A 23,509-nucleotide genomic window follows, 5' to 3' on the forward strand; every position below is an offset into this window, starting at 1 on the left:
ATTGGGGCTATGTGATGGTTAATTTTATGTGTCAACTGGGCTGGACCAAGGGGTGCCCAGATTAAACATTATTTCTAGATGCGTCTGTGAGGGTGTGTCTGGATGAGGTTAGCATTTGAATTGGTGAACTCAGTAAAGTAGATCACCCTCCGCAGTAGGGGTGGGCATCATACAATCCATTTAGGGCCTGAAAAGAACAAAAAGGTGGAGGAAGGAGGAGTTCACCCATTTTGCTCCCTGCTGGCCTGTTTGAACTGGGACATGGGTCTTCTACCCTGCTCTGAGATTTACACCATTGGCTCCCCTAGTTTTCAGCCCTTTGAACTTGGACCAGCTTTCCTGGGTCTCCAGCTTGCAGGTGGCAGACAGTGGGACTTCTCCACAACTGCATGAGCCAATTCCTCAAAATAAATCTCTTTTTATATCTGAATCTGTATTTATACTTATATATCTCCTATTGGTTCTATTTCTCTGGAGAACCCTGACTAATACAGACTAAAAGGAAGAACCAGCAGAACAAACAAATAAAAACCAAGAAGGAGAAATCCATAATGGAGGAGGAGTTTAATGTCCTGGAAGCTAAGCGAAGAGTTTCCTTCTCCCTTCTGTTCCTCCTTCCGTCACCCTCTTCTTCCATCCTGAAGCCAGAAGCAGTAGCTGGCGGAGGGAAAGAAAAGGAAACGTGGGCAGGGCTGTGCAAGCAGGGTTGGCCTTACCTATGTGTGTGCTGTGACCACTCATCTCACCACCCAAAAGTGTCTCCTCATCTTCCACTTTTCATTCAACACCTGGCAGCTACATGTCCTTAGAAGGGTGAATGACTTCATGCACTCTGACTTCTGGGTTTTCTAGTTTTTAAGAATTTGCTACCAGTGGAGTAGAGTGGTAATACCCAGTTATGGGCTGAACTGTCTCCCCGCCACTTCATATGTTAAAGTCCTAACCCCCAGTACCTTAGAATGTGACTGTCTTTGGAGCTAGACCTTTAAAGAGGTATTTAAATTTAGGTAAAGAGGTAATTAAATTCCTTAGGTCTGCTTACCTGAGGTTATGGCTTATGAAATTCATACTTGTGACAGCAAATAAGAACCAAAATAGAGCTAGGGTGAAAGAGGGTAAGTTGGAGAAAAGATGAAAAGATTGTTCCAGAAGGACTAAAATCACCAAGAGATGGGCGTAGGAAGGTATGGATTCCACTGCTTGCCTGCTGTCATCGTGGGCAACACCTCAAAACCAGGCATAATCCTCTCAGTTACACACACACACACACACACACAAAACTTTAGCAGCCTATAATCATACCTCCCAACCCAAAGGAATTATCTGATGGTTGGAATCTGTTCTCTTCTCTTCAGCAAAGTATCCCACAAAGTTCAAGGAGAATATTGTGTAAGATTATTTTATTTCACGGGGCAAAGTTGCTGTAATATCCAACTGGATCCCACCTGAAGCATTAGAAGCCAACTATAGTAAACACATTTTATATATGTTCAGCGCTGCCGCAATAGCTGTTCCTCTGCCTTTAGGAGTGCTGCTTGTTATTATAGCTCATGGTAACCAGGCAACATGCAAGAGCAGGCGATGCATGGAACAGGTTCCACGTGGGGAAACATGCTTTTACCAAACTATTCTCCAAACATATGTTATTTAGCCATTGAGGGCCATTTATTAAAAGCTTTGTGGTTTTCATGAAGCAACTACTGCGCATTATAGCTTTTGCCTCAAATCACCAGAAAACTTAAACTATTTTGGTTAAATGTCCCTTTAAAAGCTGACAGAAGAAAAGAATATCTATTATAACGTGGAACCATCTAAATCCCCAGACTGTTATTCCCGCCCAGTTGGACATGGTGACCATGCACATTCTTCTGGGTTAATGCAAGCTTGGAAAGCCAGAAAAGCTGCATGGGCATGGGCTGGCTGGCTGGCTTTCCCCTCAGGAACCCTGAACATCATTTCCTTCTGACTTTTCTGCTAGCGCTTGGCGGCTTTTCACATCTGGGAGAGCTTGATGTCATAGGTGACCATGTTGAAGTTGTCCCAGGCAAAGAGCTTCTTCTCCAGGGGGTTGTAGTCGATCATGCTGCTGTATTTGTAGCGGTTCTTGAACGGGACCGTCAGGGCCTTGCTGCTACCGGTGCCAGTGTCGTATGCGAAGTTGACGGTAGCATCAGGCAGTGAATAGCTGCTGATGGTATACAAGGTGCCGCAGATGATGAAGGCGTTGGCGACCGACTGCTTACGGAAGTTAGTCTCCCAGGTTTGTTCCAGCTCCAGATTCTCTGGGTTCAGCTTGGAGAGGACAATGGCGCCTTTGGCCGCCTCAGTGCTGTAGATGACCCAGAGGCCTGTCTCATCTACTGCCAGGTCGATGTCTGTGTAGCCGCCCCAGGAATAGGGGAACTGCCCGTGGTAGCCGGCTCCAGGGATTTCCTTCTCAGCCTTCAGCGTCTCGGTGCGCAGCTCGTATCTGATCACCGTTCTGGACTCCTCCCCCTGGAAGTAGAGGCTGCCCTGGTACACCACGGCGCCTGTGCTTTCCAGCGGCCTGGGCAGCACATGCACCTTGGAAGGGTAGCCCCGCAGGAATTGGCTGATGAGGTCATACTCAAAAACCTGGCGGACGTCTGTGCCCACTGTGTCGATTCTCCACGTGGTCTCCTGGGTATAGGGGTAGGCGGCCTTGGGGTCTCTCATCCACACGCCGTACTTGCCCGTGAGTGTTTCAGCTGTTCTCAGAGTGACAGGTTCTCCTACCCAAATGAGTTCTCCACATCCTGGTGAATTAAAACAAACACCATGTAGCCACCATCTTTCCACAATGTGGAATCATGGCAGAGCCGGTAGAAGTGAGAACCCCAGAGACAGACCGTCTGGGTTTAAACGGGGCTTTGCCACGCATCACCTTATTTTGTCACTTATTGTGACTTTCAATAAGTTACTTTGCTCTCTAAGAGATTCAGTTTTCTGATTTGTAAGGGGAGATAAGAGTAGTGTTTTGGGTAGTAGAGCTGTGGTAAGTTTTAAATGTAATTATACACGTTAAGTGCTCGGTATAGAGTAAATGCCCAGAAAATATTCTGTGATCACTATGTGATATCAAAGTACAGTTGACCCTTGAACAACATGGGTTTGAACAGTATGGGTCCACTTATACGTGGATTTTTTTCAATAAATACTTCTACTCTGTATCGGTTGTAAAGATGAAGGCTGCACAGGTGGCTTCACACTGTATTTGTAATATTTGACTTAAGCTGGGCATCGTCTCATGATGTTCATTGCATTACTCTTTATGACTTTCACGTCTGATTTATTTCATTATTATAAAAAATGAGACAATAATCAAGTCATTATAATAATCTCTATAAAACAAGGTTTTCAAGCCCTTCCCCAATGGACCACATACTGCAGCCATCATTTTAATATAATAAAATCTGAATATGATTTTTTAAGTGAAGAGTTGGTTAAAAACTTAAATTTGATTGAATCACAGTAAACCTCTGTATTTTAATGGGCATCTCAATTTCCTTACAGAAAGTGGAAACGCTTTGTTGCCCATATCTCAGAGAATCATATTTTGAATATCTCAAAACTCTCCATCCTCATGCATGCCCTTCTGTACTAGCAATAAGTGTCAACAACATGGAGAGTCACTGTCTCTGAAAGACACAGTCTTTGTCTTAAAGTCAGGCTTTCAGGGAACACCTTTCAGAGGGTCAATTGTACTTTTCCTAAATACCCAAAATTCAGAAAAGATACCTTTAGTAACAGACACTATGCTGGGATGGTCCATGGTGTCTGTCTGGCCCCAAGATAAAGATATGAAGGATCTACTGGAAAAGTGTTGTTTTTCAGGTGCAATCAATTCTATATGACAACCAAGTGGGTGAAACAAACACATCTCTCATCTTCCCTCGGTGCAGCCCCGTCCCCTTCCCAAGTGTAGGTGATAAGATACAGAGCTTTGCTAGGGAAAGGCCGACTTCCTGCCAGTGTGCCCTGGAAAGGGAGCAGAAAGGGGGTTCTGTTCCTCTTCCCCTTTCCTGCCTCTGCTCCCAGGGAGGTTATTTGTCCACCCCCCCCTCCCCCATAGTGGGCTGAGCAACTCTGAATGCAGAGCTAGACACAGATAAAGACCACCTTGGTACAGAAGAGGAGAAATTTAACTCCATACCAGTGCCTCCCTCTTCACTCCTGGGATGACCAGATGGACTCTCCTTCAAGATTCGGGAAGCAGGAACCTCAGTTAACTCTGACTTCAATTCCTGAAAGTCCACGTTCTCCAAATTCCATTTAGAAACTATAGTAAAAGAAAGAGGCAAAACTGTACTGTGAGGAAAAAGGCCTAAGGATAGACTACGTTGAGAATGGGATTTAAATAGGCTTCCAAAGATATTAGGGTGTTTGAGATTTGTTTTAAGATAATAAATGGGGTTCAGGGAGGGGGAGGGACAATGAAACAAGACTGGGCTGTGCTGACAACTGTTGGAGCTGGGTGATGGATATTTTAGGGTTTGTATTATTCTCTCTACTTCTGTGAATGTTTGAAAAATTCCATAATAAAAAGCTCACAAATAATAAATTGCATAGCAATGTGCCTAGCACAGAGTAGAGTATTCAAAATAAAGTAAGCTTGTACGAAATTAAAATAATTCCCACTAGAAGGTCTGATTTATGAGTAGGTGAGGTGTGATGCAGGGATATTGCGAAAATCCTTAGCATTTTCTGGGATGCCAGAAATTCAACAATTAACAATTCTATGCCTGACTTAGGTGTGTTTTTCTCCTGTCATAATGCAAATTGTCCCCATAAGAAGTAACATATTAAGATTTAACATGCTCAGCTGAAATATTCTGTCAGATCCCTTTCCAAGACCATTTTAGACAAGGAAGAGAGTGTGCAGGATTCCTACAGGAATTTGGGGGACAGTTTGAGCCAAGGAGAAGGGAAGAGGTGCGGATGACATTGGTTAGACGTTAAGTCATCACAGCGTATCGCACATTGCTACTTTGACTTAGGATTATGGCATACAGCAGCCCTTGAATACAAGGAAAAAGCACAGCCACAGGAGCAGCTGTTTTAATACGCAGGTTGGATTATGGTTCAGGTATGGTGAGGCCAACAGATCAGGAGACAACGGCCATTAAAAAGATAGCTCGTTATACTCACTGATCCCTAGAGGAGGGGGGACACCACCTCATAGAGGGCCACACGGTGAAGCACCAGGGTTCATCAGGAGGGAGGGGGAACATGGGTGAGAGCTTTATTTTGATTTCCAGGGCAAGGAATGAGTGAGGCAGGGTAAGCAGGTTTAGGATTGGCTACTTTGAATAATTTCTGCAGGCTCTGAAGCGTAGGAGCTGTCTCTGGTTGTCTGGTACCTGGCCCCCATTGATCAGGGCAGGGGAATAGTGGCCCTGAGCGTGAGACCCCGATGGAGGAGGGGGTGGGGTGTAGGCTCCGAATTGGTTCATTTGCATATGAAAGGTGTGCTTACAGGTGAGTCATCTACTATCTTTAAGAATTGGCTAACCCTCTGAGGGGCAGTCCCTCCTGTTATCAGCAAGACCCAGGTGTCAAAGCATCAGAATAAAAAGATATGCTTAAAACATTGGCCTTTTCTCTTGCTGAACTTCTCAGGCAGTCTGACCTGGCCCCCAGCCCAGCAGAATAGCAGGGAGGGCAGTCAGGGCAATGCCTGAGGCTGGGCTCCCACCCAGCCCAGAAAGTCAGGAAGACATTCTCTGTCTTTCATCACTTGTTAGCTTAACTCTTCTAAATTTACCTCTCAGGCTATGGAACTCTTAACCCTCCTGGATGTGCCACATTTCATCAATCTTAAGCCACACATTCTTTCACATTTTCACATGTCTGGAATCAAGGTACCCTCTTATAGTTGCTGGTATTCAGCTTAGATGAACTACAGTACTAGAAAAGGCTTCTCCCTGTAAGGAGGTAGGGAAAGCATCCAGCTAAGAAGCCCTAAGGCTTGGGCTGGGCCAGGGTGCTGGGGGGTGGCCTTCAGGTGTATCTCCTCCACCTCCCCTCCCGATCCCACAGTAGTCTCCACCCCTGCCTTTCATGCAGCTGTTCAGCTGGCCTCCAGGAGAGTGTGACTGCCCTGGAGGGGGTGCGTGCTCACACCCTGGGACGTTCCTCAGTCTAAACTGGGCCGGGTGACCAGTTATGAACTCTAAGCCAAAACGTGTAGCCAACTGAGGTCATCCTAGATATGCACTCCAAACTCCAGGGGTAATTGGGAGTACCCCTAGGGATGTGGAAAGTCTTCAGTGTCCGCAGCCTTGGGAAGCTGTTTATCCATCCTGTCAGCCAGCCCCTCTGGAGCACCTATTAAGTGTAAGACTAGATGCGGAGACAAAAAGGCGAATAAGTTACAGTTGGTCCATGGTTCCCTTTAGGAATGGATAATCTGGCAAAGTCCTCTTTGCCAGGAAGTAACATGGGTCATTCCAGGCTACTTTGGGAACCAGGATCGGTTGGACCATCCAAATGGTTGCTGGAAAGTCCTGGGAAGTTAATTTGGTGCCTTGAATCTCCTTCTCCCTGTCTGGAGGGCTGTGGAGATGAGGAAACTCCTCTGTTCTTCCCTCTAAAGATTGCCTTGACCTAGGAGGGTACCCAAGGAAGAGGCCGATCTACTAGGTCAGAGGTAGGTTCCCTAGGCCAGACCAGTCCGGGACCTGCGTGGGCAGCGTGGGAGAGGAACGGGGTGCCCAAGGTCCCCTGTTCTTCTGTGCTGCCAGGAATAGGTAAGTGTGAGGAAGCCCCTTCCTTTACGAGGGGCTGACAGAGCTGTCTTCAACCGTCCCTGCCTCCTGAAGCCAGGTCTCTGCCCTCTGTCTGCCTCTCCCAACCACTTGACTTGTCTCTTAGGCCTAAAACACAAGGAGAGAGCCCTGACTTCTGGCTGTCAGAAGCCAACCCCACCCACCCCCGCCTTGCCTACCCAACCTCTGACACTGAGCAGAGGCTCATGCAATGTGGCCGTTTCTCAAAGTCATGTCACTGAACGAGTTCCCTGAGGTGAGTTGTTTTCCTTTCCTTTGTACCTTTCCTTAGTTAGTTTCAGGGAACTAAGATGCCACATGCTGGTGTGGAAATGCCCTCTCGGGAATTCCCTGGTGGTCCAGTGGTTAAGACTCTGCACTTTCAATGCAGGGGGCCCAGGTTTGATCCCTGGTCGGGGAACTAAGATCCCCGCAAGCCACATGGTGCAGCCAAAAGAAAAAAGAAGAAAGAAAGGAAAATGCCCTCTTTAGCCACAGGGAATAAAAAAAAAGTGAGGGGGAAACAAACCCAAACAGGCATTTTCCCAGGTAACTTCACTGAAGACATCTAAAGTACTGGCACTGAAATACTGAAAAACAGCTTCTTTGTGAAAAGAGATGATTAACAGGTATTTATGGCTCTTTCCACATTTCAAAGCAGTTTTATATAAATTATTTATGTGATCTGGTGCCATCACAAGTTTTAGAGAAACAGAATAAAGCTTTAGAACTGCAGTCTGCCCCTAATTTAACTATTGCCACCACTTACTAAGTGCCTCCTATGAGCCAGGTCCCGTGCTAGGCTTTTGCTATCATTACCTCTATTCCACATAACAGTCCTAAGAGGCAACGTTATGATCTTCGTTTTGCAGAAGAGGAAACCGAGGCTCAGAGAGGTTTAGTTACTTGCCCAAGGTCACACAGCTGGTAAGTGATGGGACTAGGACTTGAACCCACGTGTGCCACGGTCATGGCAGTTGTGAACCTTTCCACCCTGTGGTGGGGATGTGGGTCAGTTATAAATGTACTGCCTGTCAGTGCTGAATGCACCCTTCCATAGATGCTCTCTCAAAAAAAGAGACATTTCTCCTTTAAAGTGAGTATGATGTTAGGCTTTCTCAGTAGAGGGCGCTAGAGGGACACGGTGGGGGGTGCCAGTCTCCTGCAGTGTCCCGCAGGGGCTGGGCTGGCAGCAGCAGTGTGAGGACATCTGGTGGAGCTCTGCCTCAGGCACTTGCCAAGGACGTGGTTCTTCTGTGACCTCGCAGCCTCAGCCTGGCCATAACGTTTCCACGACCCTCTCAACACCACACCCAGAGTCCTTGCATGGGGACCCCCGTGCTCTGCAGACCTCTGCAAGCCCCTACGCTGGCTCTGCAGGGCTCCTGCAGCCTTTCCCAGACTCAGGAGGTGTCCATTCCACCTCCAGCCTGGGCTAACCGGCCAGCGTCTCTGCTCTCTGATGGGCTCAACCCCACCTTTCTCAGTGATGTCGGAACCCATTCCAAGTTTGTCCTTCCTCTGTACCCTCCCTCAGCCCTAGGGTGCCATGTGGGGCTTATTTTATCTCATAGTTGCTATTTCATCAGTTAATTCTTTATATTGAACATCCCTGACTTAACCTGCTATGTGGTATCTGTCTCCTGCTTGAACTGAGACTGCTACCAGAGGCTCTACACTGCTCGGCACTTTAGGGGGTGACCCACTCCTGGAGCTGACTCAGATTCCAGTGGGTGGCTCACGCACACACAGCTCCCAGGTGGTTTACCCACAGAGACGTCTTCCCGTCAGCTCTTCCTCCCCTACACGTGCCTGGCTGGTGCCCAGTTCCTTTCCTGGTCCCACCAAGGTCCTCAGGGCTCTAACCAGGGGGTCTTTCTCCCTGGCCCCCTGACCCCCAAACCCTTTGCAAGAACCACACCTCATGTGCTTTCTTTGGAGTAAACAAGAATCACAATAAACCATAAGGTCAGGGAATGGCTTCCGAATGACTGTAAGGCCAGTTCTCAGTTGGCAGGTGGGATGGTTGGGTTGCAAATCTGCTGGGTGCTGCTTGGCTGTGTCAGCCAGGAACACCTGGCAACGGTCAGATTCCCAGAGTAGAGTCGCCTGGAGTGAGAAGCAAAGCCTGTGGGAGAGGATGCAGAGCCCAAAGGCAGGGAAGCCGTTGCGTGAAGGGGCCTGGCTGCGCCAGAAGTCATAGTTTCCTAATTCAGTCCTGCCATGTACCAGCTGTGTGACTTTGGGCAATTACTCAATTTCTCTGAGCCTCAGAATTCTTAGCTCAAACTATAAATGAAATGATCCTCAGTAAAAATGTAACAAAACTAAAATTTCTCTGGAATGTTTCAAAATCACTCAAATTTCATTCTGAACGTGGGAGAAAAACAAAAAGAGGTTATGAAAAGATTAAGGCCCGTATTGTATCAGACAGCTAAACGTTTTTAAGGATTTTGTTTGTTTCTATGAAAATTCAGTCCTTCTGCGGTTGAGAAGTTCATGTCTATTACAAACTTTTGGAAATATGTTCTTCATGCTCTGTCCTATTTATATACTTATATATCGATATATGAGCAAATGACATTGCAATGATTTTTGTAGTTATTTTCTATCACTGCCTGAGAAGTTAGGTCAGTATTATATACATGAAGAGGATGAAGAAAAAGAAGGGTGCCAACATAATCACAGGTTGTCATGAACACTCTAGAAGGTGAAGATTAGCTAGCAGACGACTGTCTCGGGTACTGCTCCAACATATACTGAATCAATGCGTGTTACAGAAATGATATGTACACGTCGACATTTTGATCTATAAATGACTTTTCTTTTTCTGTTTTTTTGGCTGCACTGGGTCTTTGTTGCTGTGCGCGGGCTTCCTCTAGCTGTGGTGAGCGGGGGCTACTCTTCATTGTGGTGCACAGGCTTCTCATTGCGGTGGCTTCTCTTGTTGTGGAGCACGGGCTCTAGGCACGCGGGCTTCAGTAGTTGTGGCTCGCGGGCTCAGTAGTTGCGGCACGTGGGCCCCAGAGTGCACAGGCTTCAGTAGCTGCAGTGCATGGGCCCAGTAGTTGCGGCGTGCAGGCTCTAGAGCACGCGGGCTTCAGTAGTTGTGGCGCACAGGCTTAGTTGCTCCACGGCATGTGGGATCTTCCCAGACCAGGGATCGAACCCCTGTCTCCTGCATTGGCAGATGGATTCTTTTTTTTTTTTTTTTTTTTATTTATTTATTTATTTTATTTATGGCTGTGTTGGGTCTTCGTTTCTGTGCGAGGGCTTTCTCCAGCTGTGGCAAGCGGGGGCCACTCTTCATCGCGGTGCACAGGCCTCTCACTATCGCGGCCTCTCTCATTGCGGAGCACAGGCTCCAGACGCGCAGGCTCAGTAGTTGTGGCTCACGGGCCCAGTTGCTCCGCGGCATGTGGGATCTTCCCAGACCAGGGCTCGAACCTGCGTCCCCTGCACTGGCAGGCAGACTCTCAACCACTGCGCCACCAGGGAAGCCCGGCAGATGGATTCTTAACCACCGTGCCACCAGGGAAGTCCCTATAAATGACATTTTTAAACAATAGTGGAGCTCAAGCAAAAGAAGCCCTTCGTAGCTATAATCCATTTACTGGGTGGTCACTCTGTGCCAGGCACTGTGCTGGATGCTTTCCTGCGTTACTTCTAATTGGGGGGATTATTCTCCCCATCCTATAGGTGAGGAAGTGAAATCTGCAGCACTTGTGTTGAGCAACTCTGGTGCCCCTCCCTGCATATCTTGCCCACCTTTTTCTAGCCATTGCTGTGTCAGCCTCTGCAAGAACCAGCCTGGTGCTCACATCTGTGGATCAGGGAAGTGCGATATACCCCATGGGATGATCCTTGGCCAACAGAGTATCGAATCTGGGAAGGAATGCTCCCTTTCTCTGTTGCATTCTACACAGCTTCTCAGAAGTCTTGGTGGGGTACAGCCTTTGCTGCCCACCATGGGGACCAGTTGGAGAAGGGCCCTCCCCCACTGCCCCATGCTGGTTCTCTTTCCTTCCCTGTCACACTCTCCCCTGTCCCCGATTCTCCTCCCTGGGATCGTGGCCCATACAAACACTGCACACAAGCCCTCATCCCAGGTTCTGTTCTCTGAGAGTCCAAAGCAGACGAGACATAAAGGGGAAGGTGGGATTTCTCTTGTGACGCTATAAGCAACTCTAGTTTCTCTTTTGGTAATCTGTGTTTTCTATTTATTTAAAAGATTTAAAAGATTATTTAAAAGATTTCTAGACATTTCACTACAGAATTATTACTACAACATTTTATATGCATATATTATTTCAACTCACACACACACACACACACACACGTATAAACAAGTGACTTCCGTGATTCTAAGGACATTTTTTTTCTATGTAATAGTTACACAATAAAGAAGACGGTGGTGACAATTTGAATTACAGGTGGAGTCAGGAAAAGTCCACCTCCGCAGGCCTTTCCTCTGCCAACTTGGCCTCACTAAGCCCTCAGTCCCACACCCTCCATCCCTCAGTTATTGCCTCGCCTGCCTAAAGCACACCCACACCTGAATCCCAGCTGCACCAAACACCCCTTTACTCTCAAATCTAGGACCTTGAAGCACATCTTTTGTTCCAAGCGTTCTTTCCCTGACATTTAAATGTAACTTTTCTGTCTTTCATCTTTAGGTTCTATAAACCAGAGGTCACGTCAGGCTCCTGAAGAGCCACTGAACCTCGGGGGAGGGGCCTGAATTCTAGTCCCGGCTCTGCCACTAGAGGGCTGGTGACCGGGAACCTCTGAGCAACCTCTCTGGGCCTAAGTTCCACATCTGCACAAATGAGCCAGAGGCATCAGATGCTCTCGAGGCCCCCTTTCCAGCTATACATTCTTGTACTAATGTAATTTCCTGCTCACGAAAAACCCACTGCTAGGAAAGAGCTTCCAAGTCTGTAGTTCACTATAATGGGCCGTCGTCTTTATTTCAAAAGTAGAGTAGCTGGAAAAGACAAAAAGAAATATAAAATCAGGGCTTCCCTGGTGGCACAGTGGTTAAGAATCTGCCTTCCAATGCAGGGGACACGGGTTCAAGCCCTGATCCGGGAAGATCCCACATGCCGCGGAGCAACTTAGCCCGTGCGCCACAACTACTGAGCCTACGCTCTAGAGCCCATGAGCCACAACTACTGATCCCGCGTGCCACAACTACTGAAGCCCATGTGCCACAACTACTGAAGCCCGTGTTGCACAACTACTGAAGCCCGCGTGCCTAGAGCCTGTGCTCCACAACAAGAGAAGCCACCGCAATGAGAAGCCCGCACACTGCAATGAAAATACAATGCAGCCAAAAATAAATAAATAAAACAAATAAATTAAAATATATATATATATAAAATCAGAGAACACGTTGAATAAATTCCCAAAGACTTGTTAAATGACCACAAGACAATAAAAAAAAATGTTTCCTCTATTTTTTCTCACACACACACACACACACACACACACACACACACACACTCTCTGTCTCTCTCTCTCTCTGTGTCTGTCTCTCATGGGTTTTGTTCATTCAGTTAACAGTCTGAAAAACGTAATGCCTCATAACACTTCTATTAATAATGATTCATTTGTGCTCAAAGACTCAAGTTCAACAAGTCTCAGCACCATCACTGATCAGCTGTTCAACCTGGGGTCCCTTGGCATCTTGTGACCTTACTTCCCTTCACTGTAAAATTTAGAATTGGATCTCTTCCACCTCTATCAATACAGGATTTTAAAAAATCCTTTATACCTTAGAGTCATTTCATTTGAACCCTACAAAAATCGTTATTCACAACAGGAATTTTCATTGCCACATTATGGATGAGAAACCAAGGTGCAGAGACTAAACGACTTGCCCGAGGTCACACCCAGGCATGGACCCTTGGGTTTTCTGGTCTCACATCTGTGCAGATTTTGCCTTTCATGCAGAGAGCCTCTTTAGAAGATAATTTCCCTTCATTTTATTTTGAAGATTTTCAAAGCTTTTGAAAAGTTGACAGAACAGTACAATAAATCCCCCATGTGTCGTTCACTTAGATTCACCAACTGCTAATATTTTGTCACATTTGTATCATTTTTCTTTCTCTCACTCTTTATATATTCACAGTCTTTGCAAATCATTTGAAAGTAAACTGTGCACATGCTGATGCCTCATCCCTAAGTGCTTGAGCATGTATCTCCTTAGAACACAGATATTCTTCATAACCACAATACCATATCTCACCCAAGAAACTGAACACGAACCCAATAACACAACCTGATAAGCAGTCTATATTCAAATTTCCTCAAGGATCCCAAACCTGTCCCTCGTAGCTTTGTTCCCCTGGATGCAGGGGCCACTCCAGCATCATGTACTGCCTTTGGTCACTACATCTCTACAGTCTCCTTTAATCGAAAACAAGGCCCCCACCCCCAACTCCCTTTATTTTTCTTTCTTGATGTTGACATCTTTGAAGGGCCCAGACTAATTGTCCCCTAACTGGATTTGCTTGCTTGTTCCCTCATGATTGGAAAACTTTTTAAACAGTGAATATTTGGGAGCAGAGTTTCACAAAAAGTGACACAAATACTGTCTTCCCAACTACTGGGAAGAGTGTCCCTCCTCCCCCAGTGTACACTCATGGACTCACCTGGCAGGGACCAGGATGAACAGAATGACATCTCAGGTAGCAAAAGCCACTTCAAAGTGACTTAAAAGCAGAGGTTCTCAGATTGGACCAAGAGCAGGAAAATTTCCAAAACAACATATTGAGGGAACCCACACTGGGTTGCTGCCTCTTTATTTTGCCAAGGAAGGACATTTAAAAAAAACCCCTACCACCTATCATCATTTCATAAATCTATTGTCATTTCATAAACAGAGGTCATTTTAACAACAAAAGGTAAGCGTCAACAATCTCTGAACAAAGATTCACAAAAGGACAATTTTCTAAAAAGGATAGTTGGCAACTTTCTACTGATCCTATATATTTGCATCTCACCTGGTCCTTATATTTCTCATTTTGCTATGGATTGTGAAAACTGTCATGGGTAGGCACAAGAACTCAGAACCGGGCCTTCCCTGGTGGCGCAGTGGTTAAGAATCCGCCTGCCAATGCAGGGGACGCGGGTTCGAGCCCTGGTCCAGGAAGATCCCACACGCCGCAGAGCAACTAAGCCCACGAGCCACAACTACTCAGCCTGAGCTCTACAGCCCGCGAGCCACAACTACTGAAGCCCTTGTGCCACAACTACTGAAGCCTGCGCACCTAGAGCCCGTGCTCTGCAACAAGAGAAGCCACTGCAATGAGAAGCCTGCCCACCGCAACTAGAGAAACACCCGCACACAGCAACAAAAACCCAACGCAGCCAAAAAATTAAAAATTTTAAAAAAAGATCTCAGAACCACGAACCTCAACAGAACTCTCGGGACCTAACTCACTAGCAACATGTGAAGTGATTGCTTTGCCCTCCTTAATTTGTCTGACTCACGCTAGATGCGTGGTCTCCAGGAGAAAGGAGAGGGCAGGAAGGACAGGCCTGGCCACCTGTAACAGGTTTCCGTGAACCGTGCCACCTTCACCCCACGGTGTTACCTTCCTTGGAGCCTGGTGGCACGTCCTCAGAGGTGCTGCGGGCCTGGGGACACTGGCCCCTCCTCAGGCGTGCTACCTCCTTGCTACTGCTTTCCAACCTCCTGGCCAGATCCCCGTTCTCTGCCTGCAGTCGTCTCTTCTCCTCCTCCAGAGCTGACTTGTCACGGACGAGGTCTCTGTAGGCTAACTCCAGCTCCCTCTGCAGCCCCTCCTGGGTGTCCCAGGGCGCGGCAGCCTGGCCCGAGGTCAGGCGGTGGAGGAGGGCCTCCAGGGAGCTGAGCCGGGCTTCGGTGGACTCCAGGGCCGCACGCTGTTCGCTGCTGTCCCTCTGCAGGTCCTGGATGGCTGACGTGGCCTGGCCCTGCTCGGGGCAGCTGGACTCATTGGGGCTGGCCACACTGAAGGTGTACTGGCATCGGCCACTCCGGTCGTTGGCCTTCCGGAACTGGGCTGTCCTGGCACCCACACCCCATACCAGACAGGCCAGCAGCAGCAGCTGGACGGCTGGCATCTCGGGCCTGCGGTGGCAGCAAGGTGCACAGAAGCCCTCAGAGCAGCGGCTGCACGAGGCTCCCTCTGGAACTCTCCCCTGACTTGAGAGGTGTCTGGCTGGGTGGCCCGGCTGATTCCTGCCCTGGCTGCACAGAGGTTTATATATACTGGGGGAGGCAGCCCTGCGTGGGGGGAGGATAATGTGGCCACGTGAGGCTGGGTGAGGCCGTGCACAAGGGGAGGCTGTTTTCACACTGCCAGCAAGAGTCTTAGAAAATGATCTTCCAGAGGTCTGTTTTGAATTTCTTTTAAAAAAGAATGTCCCACTTTATGCACCTCACATCCCCATAACAGTCTCTATATCCCCACCCTGTTTTCCCACATACGCTCACACATACCCACCTCATCCAGCATGACTACTCGTGTGGCAATTTCAACAAGGATTTATTTCTAGTTCCTATTTCCATTACTCTGCAAACTTTATTGAGAACCTTCTCTGTGTCAGGCACTGTTCTAGAAAACGGGGATACAGCCATACCTAAGACACAGTCCCTTTGTCCCTGTAGCAGTGACAGAGATGAATAACAGCCAGGTGGGATACAAGGGCAGCATGCCGCCAGGCTTAAGGGAGCAGCAATGCTTTAAAAGCAGTCGGAAGCAGAATTCTGCCCCCGCCCCTCCCTTTAAAACAAATGTGGGTGTATCTTTGGGAGGACGCTCTGATTCTAGTCTTGCATCTCAGGCACCAATGTCAGTGCTAGCCTCTAGACCAGTTCTCACCACGTGTGTGCACGTGCATGCAAATGCCATTGATCTCACTGATGAAATCTGTGGAAGCCTCCTCAGGAAGATGTTTTTAAATGTATAAAATATATAGGATTGCCAAGAAAACATATATTGAAATACTACTATCAAAAAAATCTTTTAATTGAAATATACCTGTCCTTTTTATTAACGTCTTAAAAACAAGGTCTAGCAGGGGGGTATCTAATTTCAAAGTAGTTTTGCCCGTAAATACTATTGCATGCTAACTGCAACAACTGTAATGAAATGTAAAACGTCTGTGATCTCTATTGGTGGTGACAAAGTCACAGGTACTGCTAACACAACTTTGGATTTATGGCTAGATCCATACGGAAGGAAATGTTAAACCCAAATTTTACTTCAAAAGTGGTAAAAATAAAGATGTAATTTTTTTCCATCCAAATTCATGAGCTTTCTGGACCCTAGGTTAATAATCCCTGCTTTATATTAATAAATCTAAAGAGGAAAAAACCCCCCAGCAAATATGCCAAGAAGAGGTCCACGCAAATCAGAACGTGTGCAGCAGCCTCATAGATAACTTTTAAAATAACATTTGCATTTAAGCAATTGATGTTGTCTGATACCAATAACATCTTCAGTATTTTTGAAGTAAATATAATATTTCAGATGTGCCCTGGCAGACTCTGCTCGAGATTGAGAAAATACATTTTGCTCTAAAGATTCTATTCTTTTTTTTTTTTTTTTTTAAAGATTCTATTCTTATTTGATTGGTTCTAAAGTTAGACTTGCACTTGAGACACTTACAAGTGGGTGTCTGTTTACTGCTGACTAAAGGGTACTAGTCTCAGTTCCTGAATCAGATAATAAACATTACCAAAATGATTTTTTAAAATATCTTATAGTCAGCAAGAACCGATTCAAATCTGTTTGGCTTTACTCTTAGGAATGTCCTCTTTCTGTTAAAAGGACTAAGATCGTTCCTGGGCTGCCGACTCCGTGGAGGAAAAGAGTTCTGGATAAAGAGAAACGTAAGTAATTTTACTGCCTTCAGTTTGCTCAGGATAACTCTGCTTGTAAAGGAAGAACACAGGACTAGAAATCAGGTTTTCTGACTTCCCTTGAATTGATTTCCTTTTTGTGATACAGCACTGCCTCGGATAATCCAGGAGCACACAATCTGTATCTCCCGGGGCTTTTCCAGTCAGTTCCCAATGCCCTTTAGTGAATTTTTGTCTTTTTTCACCCACACTTTATCCCTCTCTTTTGCTTTATCTCCCCTAAGCTGCAGGCCAGTCACTGTTGAGCTGTGTGGGTGCCAGTCAGGGGTGAAGAGTTTAACAATCCCTGGCATTTTTGCTTGGACCAACCCAGTTTTTGATTGCCAGGCAAAAGCAATCATTCTCAACGTTCTTCATGGTTCCTGGCAAATGCCACTGTGCTTAGGGAAAGAAATGTGGCTGTTGGGTTCATTGACCTTTTCTCTATCACTGTGGTTCACTGTCCCATCTTCCCCCTGGAGCCGGATATGATAAGGACTGACCAGGCCCTCACATCCTGCCTTCCTCCCCTGACCCGCCATCACGACCCCTACTGCACCTCACTGCCAGAGCTCTGTCTGCTGCCCATCTCCCTCTCAAGGCCCTCATGGAACACTCGAGGGCACTTACAGATGAGAAAGGAGAGGGACTTGCCCAAGGTCACACAGCCAATGAGTGGCAGAACCGGAAAGAAAACTGAGGTCTCCAGATTCCAAGGTTTTCCATCTTCTCGCCTAAGCCTAATCCACCCAAGGGCCCACTAATTGCCCAGAATACATGAAAGACTCTAGTCACTTCTTCAAGGAATCACCGCTCTAGGAAATGAGCTAGCTTCCTATATTCCCACTAAATTAAGGCCTTCAGTGAAGCAAAACCATGCATACCCTTGAGGTTTCACAGCTGATTTCACAAAACTGCATCCTTTCATGAAATAGAGTTATTTTCCTAAAAGCAGAGAAAAGGGCTCACTAGAAGACACAGGAAACTTTCCAGCCCCGTGAACAGCAATAAACATCTGGTCGGCTTCCTCCTGCCCTTTTCACCCTTCTGCCTTTCACCACCCTCTCCGCGCCAGCGCCCGACTCCCCGCAGTCTCCACCTCCTGGAGCCCTGGACGTGGAGACCCCTTTCCCTCTGACGAAACACTGTCCACTCCAGATTCGCCGTTAGACTGTGTGTTCCAGTTGCATTTCCTTTCCGGAGCCTGGAGCCAGGGAGTCTCCAGCTCAGAGGCCGGAAAGGCGTGTGTCTGGCCATCCACAGAGCTAGGTTTGTGGCCGGAGCAGGCACGGAAGGTGCTGGCCTGGGGCCTCCGTGCAAGATGGGGGCAGCAGGGGGCACGAGGGAGCGGCATGCTTAAGGAGCGTCCGTTACATAATTCTTTTCGAGGTTGTGTTCATTTCCGTTCTTTTAGCCTGGGGTTTAAGCTGGTTGGCTCCTGGTTTTCTTCTGCACTTCTTCCGCGAGAAACTGGAACCTTCACGAGGGTAGAGCTGGGACCGCTTGGCTCACCATCTTGTCCCCAGGGTCGGGCAGATATAAGCGCTCAACACATTTTCAGTGGATTAGTGGATGGGTACATAATTCAAGCAGAAACAGAACACAAAAGAGCCCTCAGGCATGAGAGTAAAGCCATGGATGGTGCCATCTTCTGGGCTGCTCAGGACCCTCTGGGCGCCACCCTGGGGTCTGCCAGCAGGGCTCTCCCAGCTGGAGAGGAAGCCTTTGCTGGGGGCACACTCCTCTCCCCCAAATGCACACACATAGCCTCAACTGGGATTATTTTATGTATGCCTTTATTTCACTACGGATAAGGAGGCTTACTACAAAACCTCCTTGTTTACCATTAAAATGGTAACTTACTACCATGAAAATGAGGACCAGGGAAGGGACTGATGAGACGCAGTCTTAACCGGGGAGCTCAAGGCACCATTCTCCACCCCGCAGCTTTCCTCTCTTTCCCGGGTGGTTCATCATTGAAGTGATTCATTATTAAGCACCTACTGTGTGCTAAGGGCTGTGGCGCACACAGGAATATGTAGGAGGTGGACCCCATCCTCAAGACTCTCTCAGGCTGTAACGCTGGGTGAGGCTGGTGGAGTAACCTAAGTGCTGGAGAAGCCTAGGGGAGGTGGGTGTCCCTCGTGAACGGGGGTGCTTCACAGGGGAGATGCATCTGTAAAGGGACCTAAAGAGGTGACATGTTAACAATCGCTCAGGCCCTCGGGTTGTGACTGGTTATAGGTCTGCCTTGGGTTCTTTCAGTGTACCTTGTGTCTAATGACAAGGCATGCGGAATCACTTTCAGATTAAACATGTCTATTTCCTCTCTGGCTGCCTCCCACCACCCTTTGACCCAAAGCAGGAAGCCAGGGGGGGTGGGATCTTAAACCATTGAGCCCTGCACATTCTCTTCCATCCAGCGCTTGTCCAGGGGTTGTCCAGTGCTGTCCGGACGGGAGCTGGTCCTGGGCACTGGGGCATCCTCTCCCTGTTGAGAGAGAGAGAGAGACTTACAAGGGCAGGACCCAGCAGCTGCAGCTACAAAGTATAGCCCAGGAGCTTGTCCCTGCCTGGAGAGGAAGGCTTTTATGAGGCCTGAATGTGTATAGGGACAGCCCTCGTGGCAATTCTGAGAGCTCCAAATGTCATGCTAGCATCTAGATAGTGTCAAACCACACTTAAATTGTCACAATAACATTGTTGGCAATTTTCATCCTACAGATTCTACCACTAGTGCCATGAACATCCCATGAAGCCTTATTATATGGCATGTTAAGCTGGTTTTCTTCCAGCTGTTGTTAATGGGTAGGATTTCTATAGGGGATTGGGGGGTGGGATATGGAGATATGAAAGGAAGGACAGAAAGAAAAAGTGAGACACTTTCGAAAGACCAAACAATAGCCCAGTTTGAAAAAGAGCATCAGGCCTGTGTTACAAGGGCTGTGATAGATCAGGGTAGAAGAACTAGGCTTGGGAAGACAGTGATTTCTAATGATTTCTAACCAATCAGAAGCTGGATACAGTATTCTTGGATGCCTGACTTTACAAAATTGTTAGCCTTGTCTAAATTAATTATATGCCACATATTTGTATTTATTTTTTATTTAGAATAATTAAAATTAGTTCTCTTTTGAGAGTTTCTTGAGATTTCTTAAGAAAACTGGACTTTTAAAAAAGATTTAGGGTCCCTGCCATCAGACCTTGCTGGTTCGAATACACTCAGTGTTCTAGGTGTCTATAAACAGTCTTTTGTTTTACTCTCCGCTCTTTTATCTTTCCCTTGAAAGCCTGACTTAACCCAGTCAATTGTTTGTGTCTCCTGATACAGGGAGATGTTATGACCATGTTTAACTACCTCATCACCTTCTGATATGAAAACCTATCCCGTCCCCATCTGCTTCCTGCATTTGGAGAATTTTGTTGTCCTTTTCTTGCCCTACATTCCTGAGCTCGCCTCCTCGCAGTGATACTGCTGTCTGTGTTTGTTTTGTTTTGTTTTTTTAAATAAGGATCCACTTTGGGATCTGATCAGATCATGCTTTTTATGTTTTTCCCATTTTTCCTTCAAGTTTCCATGGAAGTTCCTTCCTAAGGAACAGGTACTTAATTATCAATTTGGAAATGTCTTTTTCTGAGCTGTTTTCCTTACTCATTGACTATCGATTCTCATCATTTTTTTTTTTCCTGAAGTTAAAAACAAGGGAAAACTTCATTTTCCATTATTATTTGCTCTCCTGGAATTTTCACATGGACAAGTCTCATAATGGGTCGTGTTTGGTTTCTTAGCTCCGCCTTAATGGACTTACCTTATGGAATCTCATTCTTCCTGAAGGTCAGCTTCTGTCAGGAGGAGCATCAGACACTAAAAACAAGAGCAGGTATAGCCTGAGCACTTCCCTGGAGCTGACACTCCTTGTTCAATTCTTTATCACTCAGCCAAAGACATATACCTGAATAAGGGCCAAAAAGTTTACAGGACACTTTCACATACGTCGTTTTATTTAACCTCTCACAATAACCCTGAGGTAAGCTGGGCAGAGTTCATAATTCCTCTTTTACAAATGAAGAAACTGTGGATCAGAGTTAAACTGTGGATTAACTGATTCATTCAAGATCATAGAGCTGGTAAATGAGACTAGGACCTGAATACTAGCCTTCCCACTCCATCCAATTTCTAAATTTAATGGTGTTGCGGGGAAGACCTCAATAATAAACTTTACAAACGCTCTTCAGATGTTTCCCCTCTACCCATTCTATTGACTGGCAACTTGAAGACTAGATTTGCCCAAACATATACGGGGACATCTGCTTTGGGTTCACTCCATAGAGTGGGATTGTGTGTCCTACACTGTGTAGGCCAGAGCGGAAGCATGAGCAGCTGGTCTGTGGCCTGCGATGTTACCGGGGACTCCTGGACTAACCCTGAGGGCAATCCAAGACTCCTCCAGAGGCTGCGTGAGGGCTGAGGGTATAACTCTTCCTGAGGTTGAGCACAGAAGCTCTCCTGTTATAGTTTCAAGGTACGGATTCCCATTCAAGTTTCCTCAAGGAGAAAAGAAAAAAGAAAAGGGTGTGTGTGAGGGGAGTGGTGGGTAGGAAAGCAGAATATGAGAAGTGTTCTCCTAAATTGAAACTGAAACTGACCTTTTGAAAAATGACCAGGTGAACTATTTTCCCTGCTTCTCAAGAGCTGCGAAATCTTACTCATGGTGGCTCTGCTTCTCAATGTGTCAGCTCTGTTCTCTACTTTACCAGTATCTTCCTGCTGACTTCAGCTTTCATCTGGTCCCCCATGGTCAGCCCAGGCTTGAGCCTACCTCCTAGCACAGGGCTTTTCAGCTCTGCTTACTGACTCAGTCTGTTTCCCAGACCACGTTCTTTCTTTCTTTCTTTCTTTCTTTTTAATTAATTGATTTATTTCTGGCTGCATTGGGTCTTCGTTGCTGCGCGTGGGCTTTCTCTAGTTGCGGCAAGCGGGGGCTTCTCTTGTTGCGGAGCGTGAGCTCTAGGTGCCCAGGCTTCAGTAGTTGTGGCATGCAGGCTCAGTAGTTGTGGTGCTTGGGCTCTAGAGCACAGGCTCAGTAGTTGTGGCCCACGGGCTTTGTTGCTCCGTGGCATGTGGGATCTTCCCTGACCAGGACTGGAACCCGTGTCCCCTGCATTGGCAGGCGGATTCTTAACCACTGTGCCACCAGGAAAGTCCCCCAGACCATGTTCTTGAGAGATTTGATTGGCTGAGCTCATTCATTCAAGCCGACCACATCAGTTGGACGTTATCCAGTGGCCCATCGAAGTTCTGCCCTTGGGACAGAAACTCAACTTCAATCCATTTAATTATGTGTTTTTTCTTTTTTTTTTTTTTTTTTTTTGCGGTGGGGTGGGGTTGAGGGGACTATTTAGAATAGAAAAGCCAGGGAGGGGGAAGGGTAAGCTGGGATGAAGTGAGAGAGTGGCATGGACTTACATATACTACCAAATGTAAAATAGATAACTAGTGGGAAGCAGCCGCATAGCACAGGGAGATCAGCTCTGTGCTTTGTGACCACCTAGAGGAGTGGGATAAGGAGGGTGGGAGGGAGACGCAAGAGGGAGGAGATATGGGGATATATGTATATGTATAGCTGTATAGCTGATTCACTTTGTTATAAAGCAGAAACTAACACACCGTTGTAATGCAATTATACTCCAATAAAGATGTTAAAAAAAAAAAAAAAGAAAAGCCTACTGGCAAAAAAAGATTCCCTTAGAAGGAGATGTGAGTTGGTGAGAGATAGCTAGCAACTCAAGTTCAGTGCCCCCAAAGTAATATCTTCCTCACCGTGTTTAGGCAATATTTATTACCATGGAAGGAAACATGGTGGGACATTCATCTAATAAATATTCTAGGGACTTCTAGTCCTGTGTGCGCAGGACTGTGCTAGGCATGGGACAGATATTTCAAAGTTAGGGGTTAAGGGGAAGACAGAGGCAACTAACTTCCTGATGACTTAGACTTCCCTTCTCACCCACATGGAGGGGAAAAAAAAACTGGGTACACAATAGCCAATAGTAAGAGCATAGGTAACATAAACTTTTATGGGTTTTGGGGCCTCTACTTATCATTTACATTTTTCTGTAGGAAAATGCTGAGTTCTCATGGCTTGCATCAAAGAAGAAAAACATGCTTCTTTTTTATTTTATTTTTAATTTTTATTTTATTGAAGTATAGTCGATTTATAATGTTGTATTAGTTTCAGGTGCACAGCACAGTGATTCGGTTTTTTTATATATATAAAGCCATGTATATATGGCTTCTCATACGCTAAAAGTTTATAAATTATTGATGGAGCACAATCCACTTGTGATCTTTGGGGTGGAGTCAAGGTGGTTCTTGATCTACTGTTAATTAAATAAACGGTCAGTACTCAGTGGAGGGGTGATGAGAGTTGCAGAGAGCCCCATGCCACAAGAGCAATACAATGGACTGAGCTTGGTGTGTAAAAACACATGAGCAGGGGGCTTCCCTGGTGGCAGCAGTGGTTAAGAATCCGCCTGCCAATGCAGGGGACACGGGTTCGAGCCCTGGTCCAGGAAGATCCCACATGCCGCGGGGCAACTAAGCCCGTGCGCCACAACTACTGAGCCTGTGCTCTAGAGCCCGCGAGCCACAACTACTGAAGCCTGCGCACCTACAGCCCATGCTCTGCAACAAGAGAAGCCACCGCAACGAGAAGCCCGCGCACCACAACGAAGAGTAGCCCCCGCTCGCCGCAACTAGAGAAAGTCTGTGCGCAGCAGCGAAGACCCAATGCAGCCAAAAATAAAATAATAATAATAATAATAA

General features: G+C 46.7%; 1 protein-coding gene and 1 non-coding gene across 2 annotated transcripts; one reads left to right on the forward strand and one right to left on the reverse strand.

Annotated features, from left to right (window-relative positions):
* Positions 1-1,864: 1,864 nt before the first annotated feature.
* MYOC (myocilin) lies at positions 1,865-14,900 on the reverse strand. The gene is made up of 3 exons (XM_068538379.1): positions 14,390-14,900; positions 4,175-4,300; positions 1,865-2,777 (listed from the first exon to the last, which is right to left on the reverse strand). The coding sequence occupies exons 1-3, from the start codon at positions 14,898-14,900 to the stop codon at positions 1,993-1,995; spliced, it is 1,422 nt and encodes a 473-aa protein (XP_068394480.1). The 3' UTR covers positions 1,865-1,992.
* TRNAE-UUC (transfer RNA glutamic acid (anticodon UUC)) lies at positions 7,137-7,209 on the forward strand. Its single transcript has one exon. It is a non-coding gene; the product is annotated as a tRNA-Glu (tRNA).
* Positions 14,901-23,509: the final 8,609 nt, after the last annotated feature.

The sequence above is a fragment of the Eschrichtius robustus genome, chromosome 3, assembly GCF_028021215.1.
Source record: "Eschrichtius robustus isolate mEscRob2 chromosome 3, mEscRob2.pri, whole genome shotgun sequence".
Lineage (NCBI taxonomy): Eukaryota > Metazoa > Chordata > Mammalia > Artiodactyla > Eschrichtiidae > Eschrichtius > Eschrichtius robustus.